This window comes from Monodon monoceros, unplaced genomic scaffold (genome assembly GCF_005190385.1).
Source record: "Monodon monoceros isolate NGI ecotype Baffin Bay Population unplaced genomic scaffold, NGI_Narwhal_1 Super_Scaffold_19, whole genome shotgun sequence".
Classification (NCBI taxonomy): Eukaryota; Metazoa; Chordata; class Mammalia; order Artiodactyla; family Monodontidae; genus Monodon; species Monodon monoceros.
The window spans coordinates 62,479,779-62,492,833 of NW_021703775.1; the positions used below are offsets into that span (position 1 = coordinate 62,479,779).

General features: G+C 37.4%; 1 protein-coding gene across 1 annotated transcript in view; it reads right to left on the minus strand.

Moving 5' to 3' along the window:
• Window positions 1-13,055, minus strand: part of TTC27 (tetratricopeptide repeat domain 27) — a 185,453-nt gene that overhangs the window by 72,685 nt on the left and 99,713 nt on the right. Inside the window, exons 11-12 of the mRNA XM_029232289.1 lie at window positions 5,997-6,092; window positions 3,262-3,384 (exon numbers count right to left, since the gene is read on the minus strand). Coding sequence (XP_029088122.1) covers window positions 3,262-3,384; window positions 5,997-6,092 — 219 coding nt within the window. The remainder of the gene's footprint in view (window positions 1-3,261; window positions 3,385-5,996; window positions 6,093-13,055) is intronic.

The window sequence follows — 13,055 nt, forward strand, 5'->3', positions numbered from 1 at the left end:
GACCCCAAGGTCAAGCAAAACTAATCTTGGCTATTTTGCCAGTGGTCATTAAATAACGAGAATTTCTGTAGGTAGTTTCTAAATTAGAAAGTCTGAGATCTTACTAGTGGGGTGCAAACATGAGCACCAGAGCATAATAATTAGACTTAGATACTTTTCCGAATTTGCCCTTTAAAAATGAATTATGCCATTAAGCACTAAATGCAAGGATTAAAATTTCACAAACTTCTACTTAAATCAAAATGTGGTGACAACTACTGGCACACAACCAAACACTAAAAGAATCTTAGCTGTTTTAGAAATAAAACATTTGCTTCCAACTTGACGCAAACATTTTTAGGGTCTATGATTAAGCTGATCTGTAAATACAGCATAAGAAAAACAGGTAAGGGAAGTCTTTTATGTGGCAAATAAAAAGCTAATATCAAGATTTTGAAGGATGTTTGGCTGTAACTCACAAAAAACTTGAGACAAAGTAAATGACTATACATTCCTAAAAATTAAAATATGCACATTGTATAGAGTGATTAAAAACATAGGAATTTATCATTACTATAAGACATTTCTTACAAGGTTATGTGCAAATTTAAAAAATAATAATACCACAACTACTTTAGGAAACATAGTCAAATCCATTCTATAGTCCATCCATCCAAAGGAATGGACTCATTATATATATTTTTTTAACAATAAGAGAAGGTCTCTACTTTCCATACTTTCTAAAAATAATTAAATAAATTCAATATTTCAAAATGTGCTTTGGGTATTTGTGATTCACCAACTTGCTTAATTATTTCAAAAATCACTATTTCAAAAACTTCCATATTTTTATATACAGTTATTATTTGTTCACTGACCGATGTGAAGAATGATGCAATGGGAACTACATCAATGGTATCCTGGGAGTCAAGATACCATTCATTCATCCATTCATTTCTTTGTTAAACAAATATCTGAGTACTACCTGTGTGCCAGACAATGGGCACTAAAAAAAAAAAAAAACTTAAGTCCCTGAAGAAACATAATACTATATTTCATCAAATGTGAGATGCCATCAATAGTAAGACTAACTCTTAACTAATAAAGAAAAACTGTGGGCTTCCCTGGTGGCGCACTGGTTGAGAGTCTGCCTGCCGATGCAGGGGACACGGGTTCGTGCCCCGGTCCGGGAAGATCCCACATGCCGCAGAGCGGCTGGGCCCGTGAGCCATGGCCGCTGAGTCTGCGCGTCCAGAGCCTGTGCTCCGCAACGGGAGAGGCCACAACAGTGAGAGGCCTGCGTACCGTAAAAAAAAAAAAAAGAAAAAACGCTTTCAATTAAATTATGACACAATACCGTGGATGAATCACATCAGCCTCTCAGTGCTTTGATATTTTTTAAATCTATTCAGAAAAATTTGGCAATTTTTCCTGCCTTCAATACACTGCTTGACATTTTAAATGGCAACCATTTTTTCACAGATCTCAGTACAAAACACAGCTTCATTTACTTTGGGATGTCTTCCTTTCTTGGCTGCCATAAAGCATTCAGTGTTACTAAAGAAAAGAAAATGGAACTGTGATGATTTTGCCAATGGCACATGTTTACTTCACTAATGCTAAATTCCCATCTCTTGACCTTGTTTTGGTCCTTTACTGTGTGTTCAATAACTTTGTGTTTCAACGCCATATCATAATGGAATCTTTTTGAAGATATCTTAAATGGCAATTAAACCCAACATATGTAGAGCTGACACTGTGTACATAACTCAATTGAAATGATGATACTAAACATAGCTACAACTAAACTTGTACAAGCACAAGCAATTACAACCTGGCCAAATGGCCACCTGACTGACAGCGACTGACAGATGCCATCAACCGACAGATATATTCCAAATTCAAAGACGTTAAAATGTGAAAAACATTATGTCTTAGAATCAGTAATAGCAGCAAACACTCACACAGCACTATGAGGAAAGCACCATTCTATGTAGTTTACATACATTATGCCACGAAAACTTGTAAGGTAGATAGATTATGTGCCTCTAGATGAGGAAACTGAGGCTTGGGGGCTAGGGGGTGTTTGAGTAACGTGCCCCAATATCACAAAGCTAGCACGTGCCAAGGTTAGCTTTTGAATCCAGGCAGTCTGGGCTATGCTTTTAACCATTACGTCATGTGGTCTCTTAAGTTATTAATCAATAACTAGCTTTGTGACCTAACCCGAATCGTTAGAGACTCCTTTCCTTACCTGGAAAAGGAGAAAAATGGAATGGATGATTATGGAGCCCTTTCCCAGGATGAAAATATTATAATTCTATAATCTTCTATAGTAAAATGTTATCACCATGGTAGTCTCTCCTTAACCCAATACAATTCAAAGACCTTCACTGACATTAGTGATTAGTGAAAGGAATGTAACTTTTACTATTAGTCTAAAATACACACACTTAGAAAGGTATTAAGAAACAGACACACATGTACCACCATTTCTCTTTTTCAGGTTGACGGCAAAAGGCTGACTGTAGACACAAATGATCCAATTTGTGGGTTTTACTCTGCCTGTGTACTACATTTATGATAGAAATTTAGCCATTTAAAATTTTAATCCAAAATTAACAAATGATTTCAATGTGTCCATTGAACATACATACACTGCATAGTCCTTTATTCTTTCTTTAAAAATTCTTTCCATTTATGAGGGAAAAAAACAATAGATTAATAACAGATGCAAATATGGCAACATTTTCTCTCTTGACCCAATTTAAGGGTGGAATTAAATGTGCATTACACACTTGACAACTCTTCTGCCCCAAGGCGGGGTGGGTTGTCACACTCTTTGGATTTTCTACAGGCCAAGCCAGCTGCCCTCCCTCCTAGGTAACCTTCCTTCAGACCCACAGCCTCTGATCATAAGGCAACACAATGGTGCTTAAAATAATTCCTAATAGTTCATTTTGAAGTTGTCTACAGAAGGAGAGTTAATAAAGGAAAGAGATCGCAAGGTGCAATGTGTTTAAAGCTTTCATTATTTATTCACAAACATCAAATACTGTATCAGTTTTGGGCCTTGCTTTTCTCTTTTATATACACATACACATGCAGACAAAATAATCTGCCCCAACGGGAATCAGAGAAAACATTAAAAAGATTTCTGGGGAAAAAAGTGAAAAAAGGAATATAAGTGAACTGTTGGCAAAAGTAGGCTTAAAAAACAAGTGAAAAGATGCTCAAAGATGAAAGGCCCTAGCCAGTACACAGAATTTTACTATTACATACCTTCCCATGCTGCCCAGCTCTTTCATAACAAATGACAACATCTTCCCACATTTCTAGCTTCTCAAATATCTGAAGGGCTGAACTGGTACATCCCAACTCGAAGAGTAAACTTGCAAGCTGGCGCTGGAAAATCAAGTTAAAATAATGAACAATCCTTTACACAAAGACAGATTCCTATTCCGCTTGTAGGTATATCCAATCTGCCATTTTAAGCATCTGCTTACCGTATGAAATGCCTAATTTCTACAATTCAACCTCTACTAATTAGAAATTTGCAATCATTCAATACTTACCTTTACTTTAGCAAGCCTCTTTAGAGGGGGTAAGGAATTAAAAAACAATATAGGAACTGTTCAAAACACTCACTATATCAATTTTTTCCCAAGAATTCAGAACTTAAAAGGCAAAATCTGTATTTCTTCATTACCTAGAGATTCTATATAGGACAATCTCTGTTGTAAAGCTGATATCCAATAAATCAATTTTTAAAACTCTAGTTAGAATGGCCATTATCAGAAAGACAAGAGATAAGTGTTGCTGAGGGCGTGGAGAAAAGGGAACTCTTGTGCACTGTTGGTGGGAATGTAAACTGGTGCAGCCACTACAGAAAACTGTATGGAGGTTCCTCAGGAAGCTGAAAATAGAACTACCATATGATCCAGTAATTCCACTTCTGGGCATATAGCTGAGGAAAATGAAAACACTAATTTATTTTAAGCACATCCTAAAAAACTTAGCTACTAATTTCCCAGTCCTTGGCAGATAAAAGGGTGCAAATTATGGTAAGGTGAGTGAAGGTTAAATATATTCAAAAATAAACATACTGTATAAGTGATCCAACCTGCAGGAATAGAAAAACAATATTAAAAAGGTTTAAAAAGTAGGTGAGACTCTTGAAGGTCTGGTTTCAAAATTCAATACATATTTAAGAGTTAAGAGGCTAATGGACATGGAACATGCAGGACTAACAAACTTAGAAAGTAAAATGAAATATGCCTGAAAATTATAAGCTAACATATTATCGAAATAAATAAAAGGGATGGTCCAATTCTTCTGTATCCTATGAAATACAAGAGAATTTGGCTATTTTAGAATATGTGGTTGGACATTTTCAAAACCTAGCAAGCATAGCATGTGGGAGCTGGAATAAATCTTAATGCTCATGTAGTAAGTAGTTTAATCTTTTCATTTAATAGATGAAGAAAGTTATGACATCTAAGCTGATATGATCTTTAGCTAGCAGTAAAGATGAATTCTCTTTTTATAATAAACTATGCTGTTACTTCTTGACCTTTAAAAATAATACATAAAGATATGGTTACTCCCTATTATGAAAGAAAAATGATTTAATTTCTTAATGAAAGAGGATGTTTATCTAACTGCCCAAATATCCTAAAATCCACAGCTTCCTAAGCAGATAAAATAAACACTTAGCCTACATTCTAAATTTATTTGAACAGTATTTAATTTTCCTAATGCTTCTGTTGAGAAACAGAGTAACAGCTACACCCTCAACAGACATGTTTTGTCATAATAACAGTCTGAGAGGTTTATACACCACAAATCACACAGTACAAAGCACTTAAATTTCACAGATCAGGGTCAAAAACATGCCAAAAAGTTCCAATTTTTAACACCTTCCTGATGAAGAAGCTACCCCCTTTGAGGTGATATAACAAAGCTTTTTTTGTGCCTATGTTTTATTGAGATGCCTTCAATAGATAAAATGAATCCCAATATGTAATAAACCCCCTCATTTACTCTGTGCTTAAGAATATAACCCACTCTCTAAGAAATCTTATGATGGAGATTCTGAGTCATTGAATTGTGGGTTGGCATTTATAGTTCTAAATCACTACCTACGTGCCTAATCCACAAGAGAGGACAGAAAGCTGGTTAAAATGACAATAGTTACTAAATCATCTAGAAATTTCTGGCTAGCATCATTTAACTCCACTTAGCTACTCTGCACCATAGCTTTCACATCTGTAAAATGGGGCTATTTCACAAAATTGTTGCAATAAAATAATGTGTGTGAAAGGCAGAACAAAATGTGTACCTCATAATAAATGTGCAGTAAAAGCTGGCTGTTATTATTTGTAATAATTACAACCCAATGGAGATACAGGAAAGGAGGTAAACTAGACTAAAAGTTGGGAAACTAGAGATGTAGTTCATGAGCAGCTATATGATCAACATTGGAAAAGTGTAGTTAATTGCACTGGGCCTCAATTTTCTTTTCTGTAGAATTAAGAAACTGGACCACATATCTTAAGTGGCCTTCAGTGCTTAAAATTTTACAAACTAGAGAACCGACGCCTCTTACACAGGAGAACCATGGTGTGGGAGCTAAACTAGGTATTCTCATATCATTAGAAAGAGGAGAGTAGTTAAGGGTATCTCACAATATCAAGTATTGAATAAATGTTTTCCTTTACCTTTTGTACACAACTTGCTTAAAAGGTTCATTCTTTAGCAGAAGGTCCTTAAAGGGCTTTTAAACATTGAAAATGAAGACTTCTGTGGTTCTAGTTAATCTAGTTTAAAATTTTTTTTAATGTTATAAAAGTCTAATATCACTTTACTCAAATAGCAGTTTGAAGTAACTGGCAATCCTCAGCTAGATACTTTTATTCCTTTCACTGAAATATTTGAAAACTCAAACATAAACATCTAATGCGTTTATCTTTCAAATGCGAAGTATTTTCCATACCCAATGACAACAACAAAAATACCTGAATGGCCCAATGAGGTGGCACTTGACAGCAATAGAAAATCTTCAGACGTTCCAATACAGACGTAGTCTTATCTTCAAATTGGTCTGCAAGAGCCTTAAAAGCACGTATCATAATCAGAATCTATATGTGCAATAACTTTTTAATATAAACAAGATTCTTATTGCAAGTTATACAAACAGACATATAAACAATAAAGAACACAAGTTACTTTGATAAGGTGATGGGACGTGTGAGTTTTTTCTTGAATTTCATTTTTTTTTTTTTTTGGCTGCATTGGGTCTTCGTTGCTGCGCATGGGCTTTTCTCTAGTTGCGGTGAGCAGGGGCTACTCTTTGTTGCAGTGCACGGGCTTCTCACTGCGATGGCTTCTCTAGTTGCAGAGCACGGGCTCTAGGAGTGAGGACTTCAGTAGTTGCAGCATGCAAGCTCAGTAGTTGCGGCACTCGTGCCCTAGAGCATGTGGGCTTCAGTAGTTGTGGCACATGGACTCAGTAGTTGTGGCAGGCGGGCTTAGTTGCTCCGCGGCATGTGGGATCTTCCCAAACCAGGGATCGAACCCTTGTCCTCTGCATTGGCAGGTAGATTCTTAACCACGGCGCCACCAGGGAAGTCCTTGAATTTCGTTAAATGTTTAAAAAAAACTTTAAATTAATCAACATCTATGTAAATTTGTACATTTAAAACTTACCAGGAAAATAGTTTATTTTTATTTATTTATTTTTTTTGGCGGTACGCAGGCTTCTCACTGTTGTGGCCTCTCCCGTTGCGGAGAACAGGCTCCGGACGCGCAGGCTCAGTGGCCATGGCTCATGGGCTCAGACACTCCGCAGCATGTGGGATCTTCCCGGACCGGGGTATGAACCCCTGTCCCCTGCATCGGCAGGCGGACTCTCAACCACTGCGCCACCAGGGAAGCCCAGGAAAATAGTTTTTTAAATTGAGGCTTCCTATAATAGTTCTTTCAAAGAACTAGCCTTATTAATCAACCTTTTTACTTTTTCTAAGAAAAACTGTTCTTCAGCATATCTACTTCACAGCCATACTGTCACTGTGACAATGGCACTTTCTAACATAAATCAGAGAAAAATTACATGAAGAACTTCATTTAGGAATTTTCTAACGAATAAAGTGAAATCAAAGCGTGTGTCTATTTGATCACAGAGGGTGAGTTCTCTTACTCTTCAGCAAGAGAGACATAGGGCAGGACATTCATTCATGTGAGACCACCCTTAAGCTGCAGTGGATAGCTTCAAGCTGCATGCACTGAGGAATCCCTCTGCTGGTCTGAAATACCTGCACTTTGTACTAAGTAACTGAACTCGAAGAGGCTATGTCAAGAAGCAGACCAACAAGACCAAGATGGCTGACTCTGAGAAAAGGTACCAGGGCCAAATGCAAAGCCAAAGGCTGGCACTAACTGGTAGTCACGTGATGAGTCATCATAAGACCCCACATATTCAGCATCAAAGTGAATGCAGACGCTCAGGAGTCCTAGGCAAATACACAGACAGTAGTTCCATTACCGTGATCACCTTCACCTGCCTCCTCATTCGCTATACAGTAAGCATATATGTTTTTTCTGTTTTATACGGAGACCTCTCAACTGTGAATTATCATGACCTTTTTTGCATAATGCAGTGCTCAAATTTTCTTTTTTTGGCAATTGACTAGTTTCCACAGGCCTATCTTATAAGGATTAGATGGCAACAATACGTCAACGTTAATTTTCTGATGTTAATGCACATATTGTAGTTATGTAGGAGAGCGTCCATGTATTTGAGGATGATGAAGCTCTATGTTTGCAACTTACTTTCCAAGACTTCAGGATACAAAAGACAGCTGGTCCTGTACTTAAAACTTTTCTGTAAGTTTGAAATTTTTTCAAGTTTTTATGAAATTAAAATTGAAAATTTCAAAAACAACAAAAAAAAGTAAGAGGTAGCAAGTTCAAACTTCCTCAGGAGAAAGAAACGGACAAGAATCTAACAAATCCCACTATAAGTAAGAGGAGACCAGTTTCTGAGCAGGGGAACTGCTCCTCAACTGGGGGAGAAGGGAAGTTCTCTATATTATAATAGGTGGGAGATATATTTGTTAGTCTAAGAATACCCTGCAGAATGAGAAAACACTCATTACATCACTTCTTTGACAATCCAAGATGTTATTCAATCAAATCAGTCAGAACAAACTGAGTCATAACCAGACTCCTAAACCATCTTGATCAAAATATTTCTAAAGCTTTCTGGCCTTACTTCAGAGAAACTTAATAGCAAAAAGGTTGCATGCCCAAAGCTATTTAGTTGTAGGAGAGAGAGAAGAGAAGAAAAACCTCTGGCTGAATACATATGCTTACAATACATAAATAGAAGGTTCACTGAATTACTTCATTAAGGAGGGCAACTTTTCCCTTTTATCAAATCCTTTTTATTCCTTTGGAAAGAAAAAATAAATAACGCTTATTTAATAATTAAAAGCCAAAAGCAACATCCCAACATTTACTTTTAAAGTCTTAATTACATGCAAGAAGTCTTAATTACATGCAAGACATCTGATTTTCAAACAAAACTCATGCAGTTTGCTGCACTTACTGCATCTAGCTAAAACGTATTAATCAGTGCTCAGTAAATACTTCCTAATTTATTAATAAACAGATTTATTATGTATTTCAGATACTCTCAGATACTTTTAGATGATCTCAGAGTGTCTCTGGTACTCTCAGATACTCTCCAAAATGTCAGAGACCACCGGAGAGAGCAGAGAATGAACATTTATTTGAATCTGATACCATAAATAAGCCCCTGTACAAGTACAGCCATGCTTTATAGAACTCGAATAGGCCATGTGTATGATAAAGATTAAAAACAGAATTCTAACCTATTTTCACTCCTGCACAGAATATACTTCTTCCTACCTTAAATATGACATTCACCTACCAATAAAACCAAGAACATCAAATTAATTTGTCTATTTCCTCTACTGAATTCAAAGTACTCTCTTATTTGCTAACTCACTCCAAATACAGGAACTTATTTACAATGCATCTCTAGGTTTTTCAGAGCAGGATTATTTCTAGTGACTCATTCTGGAATAATCCCATTATAGTCAAATGAACTGGAGTCCTTTACAAGAAAAAGAGTACTGATAGGTGAAGCGGCCTGCCTGCTGTTCTAGGTCAACCTCCAAGCAAGTCATTTAAACACAAAGGCACTCATCTACGAAATGATTTTCTAAATGATCTTTTGCACTCCAAACACTCTGAGAATATGGCTTTATCAAAAGAGTATTTTGTTTAATTTCAAGCATCTGAGGAGGTTGCTAGTTTCAGGTACCATTAGCCGAACACAAGCATCAGGTTCATTCCTCAGGGGCAAACTGTACCAAAGCGGTCTGGAAGACAACGGCAGGACATTAAGTCCTAGGAGAATGGGACTGAATGAACAGCAAGCCCGAGCTCCTGCCGTGTATACGTGTGTGTGTGAACGTGGGCAGAAACAGTAGCTCAGAGACAAACTGGCACTTTGTAAGCTTTCACACACCCCCAGAAATTGAGGTAAATGACCTCTAAAGCAGTGTCCTACCCTTTCACTTGCCATTGTCTCTCTCCAGTTTCTAAATTTCATGTATTTCACACCTGAAAGTCATGGGCACTTGGTCATAAGTTAAAACTGGTATGAGAAGTTGCCTTTAAGGGAAAATGGTAACATCAGAAATGGAGAGAGAGAGAGAGAGAGAGAGAGAGAGAGAGAGAGAAATGAATATACCCTAGACCAATCATTAAGAGTTGAAAGCAAGCAGAGTGTACATAGGAGGGTGACAGAAGAAATGTGGATAAACGGGAAAGACGATGAGTAAAGAGTAAGGAAGAGTCTAGAGTTCAGTCAGGAGGTGGGGGGACAGCCAAGTCACAGAAAATCCAGGTATGATAACTGCTGGGAGACATCAAAGATGACCTCATGATGTATAAACTACTGTGATATGAAACTGTTTTCAAGTTTTAAGACTCCCTTTTAATGTCTTTTTCTCCCCAAACTCCATCGCAAAGCATTTATACTTTGAGTGTCCTTTGAGACAACGTGCTTGTGCATATAGATTCTCTAACCCCAAACAATAACGACTCTCCAGCCTTCCAGGAGCCACTGTACCAGAGGTCAGGAGATACCTCTAAGGAATGGGGAATAAAAGATACCTCTAAGGAATGGGGAATAAAACCCTGGAAAACAATGATGGGTCCTCTCTTTTCAATGCTCTGTTTTCAGTAGCGAAAGAACTTCCCCTCCAAAAAACTAGGGAAGATCAAGACTACATTTTAAAATTAGCACATGGAGAATGACTTAGTATAGAAGGACAATTCTGAACAAGGCCTGGTATGATTTAGACTTTATTTATGTGCTCGTATCTAAAAGTATGGCACACATATCTTCAAAAGAACAGAGCTAGTCCCTAAGGACCTACACTTTCACTGAAGGCTATTCTTTCTTGCTTGCGTGACATCAAAGTGTTTATCCACTTTCTGAAGAGCCAAGTAGAAATTAGCTGATAATCTAAAAGGTATGATTGATCATATGCCAAATTACCTTGCTTTTTTGTGCAATGTGAGTGTGTGTGTGTGTAGGAGGGTGGGATTTATTATAAAAATACGTACTTAATCAAATATATCCAACAGTTGGGTTGAACTGCTCTCTTTGACAGGAGTCTGCAGTCATTCCGCCATGATTCAGAGTGGTGAAGCTAACTGCCATCTCAAACTCCCAAGCCCAAGAAAACTTCTAATAGGAACAAGGGGAATGAGAATCAAAACCTATCAACAACCTACTAAGTATCAACACCACCATTAAACCTATTGTTAATTCAGTTTTACCTTGTGTATAGGGAATTACAGGGAATCAGAGAGATTAAAAAAATGGCTTCCCCAGGCTTCCCTGGTGGCGCAGTGGTTAAGAATCCACCTGCCAATGCAGGGGACACGGGTTTGAGCCCTTGTCCAGGAAGATCCCACATGCCACGGAGCAACAAAGCCCATGCACCACAACTACTGAGCCTGCACTCTAGAGCCCGTGAGCCACAACTACTGAAGCCCGTGCACCTAGAGCCCGTGAGCCACAACTACTGAAGCCCGTGCACCTAGAGCCCGTGCTCCGCATCAAGAGAAGCCACCACAATGAGAAGCCCGCGCACCGCAACGAAGAGGAGCCCCTGCTCACCACAACTAGAAAAAGCCCGCACACAGCAGCAAAGACCCAACTCAGCCATTCATTCATTCATTCATTTATTTTTTTAAAAATGGCTTGCCCAAAGTTTAAAGCTATGAAATAGGTGAGCCTGTCTGATTCCAAACACTAAGTTGACAGCTTCATTAAAACCTTACCTCCTAAGTGGAAATTATCAGAGCTGTGAAAATAAAAAGCAGCTTCTCACTGGAAAAATACTGAGAACTCTAATTAACTGGGTTTTTCCCCACCTAATCACATAATATGGGAGTCAGCATGTGGCCTGGCCAAGAAGATCTTTAATCACTACTTCCTGTTCCAAAGACTTTTATGTGTTGGCTGGTAGGAGCTGGGTCTACTAAAGGGGGCTGGGAGAGCCTAGATGTCTTTTTTATGATTCCAGACAGAAGAGATGAACATAAAGAGGGAGGCTTCAAGGAAGCCCACACAAGGATCTTGGAACATTCCCCTTAGTCACACCTTAGCAGTTCTTAAACCATTTCGTTTCAGGACCTCTTTATATTTATTTTTTTAATTAATTTTTATTGGAGTATAGTTGCCTTACAATGTTGTAGGACCTCTTTAAACTCTTATAAATTATTGAGGGACTCCAAAGAGCTTTTGTTTATGTGGGCTATCATCTATCAATATTTATCATATTAGAAATTAAAACTGAATAAAATTTAAATATTAATCCATTCTAAAAGAAAATAATGAATCTATTACATTAACATACATAATATGTTTCATGAAAAATAACTATATCTCCCCCCCCCACAAAAAAAAAAGTCTTGAAAAGATTGACAATGTCTTGGGAATTCCCTGGCCGTCCAGTGGTTAGGACTCCGAGCTTCCACGGCTGGGAGCCCGCGTTCATTTCCTGGTCAGGGAATTAAGATCCTGCAAGCTGAGTGGCACAAAGAAAAAAGTAAAAAAAAAAAAAAAAAACTGTCAATGTGTTACATTTTTGCAACTGTCTTTAATGTCTGGCTTAATAGATGACAGCTATTCTGTCATCTATTCTCATACCATCTTCTGTAGTCAATCTGTTACAATATGATGTTTTGGTTGAAATTTATGAAGAAAATTTGGCCTCATACAGATAGGTAGTTGGAGAAGGGAGAAGTATGTTAACAGCTTTTTCAGTTAATTGTGCATATTATTCTTTGATACTACATCAAAATTCAAAATGTGGCGGCTTCTTAGAGTTACCTGCAATGTGGAATTTGAAATCCTATCAATGAATGTTTCCCTGTTACATTAAATACCCTGTTACAGTAAAATCCACTGGTCTAAAAAAAAACCAAAAAACTACTCACTGATGTATCTTGAACTTTGAATGGATCTTTTACCCATGCTTGATTTTTCACATCATGCATTAGTCATTTGGAAAATGTGCAGATTTACAAATGTTGACATATTTCATATAATATTAAAAATTGTATGCATTAATATCACCAATAATCTCACAAGAAAACTCTCAGCCCAGTACTTGAAGTATTGGAAAGCTCTCAAATTCATAACTGCATATAAAAGATTTCCAAAAGTCTCATTTTTTTTCTTAAAAGCTCAAAATTTCATCACTGGTAAGAAATACTGTCAATTATTTTCCTAGAAGTGATGAGCTCACTTCATTCATTTTTAAGAAAATTTCTGCCAAATACCCAAGTATGAATACGCATAGTCTGTCAATAGTTCTTCTTAGTAAAAACAGTGTTTCCTAGGAAAAGCAACTCGCTTAGCTTTTCTTGAGACAACCACTGTACTTCAGCACGCAGCACAAGTGTTTCGCAAGTACTTCCCAGTTCATCACGTAAAATATTAAAAAGCACTCTGTCAAGGGTGAAGA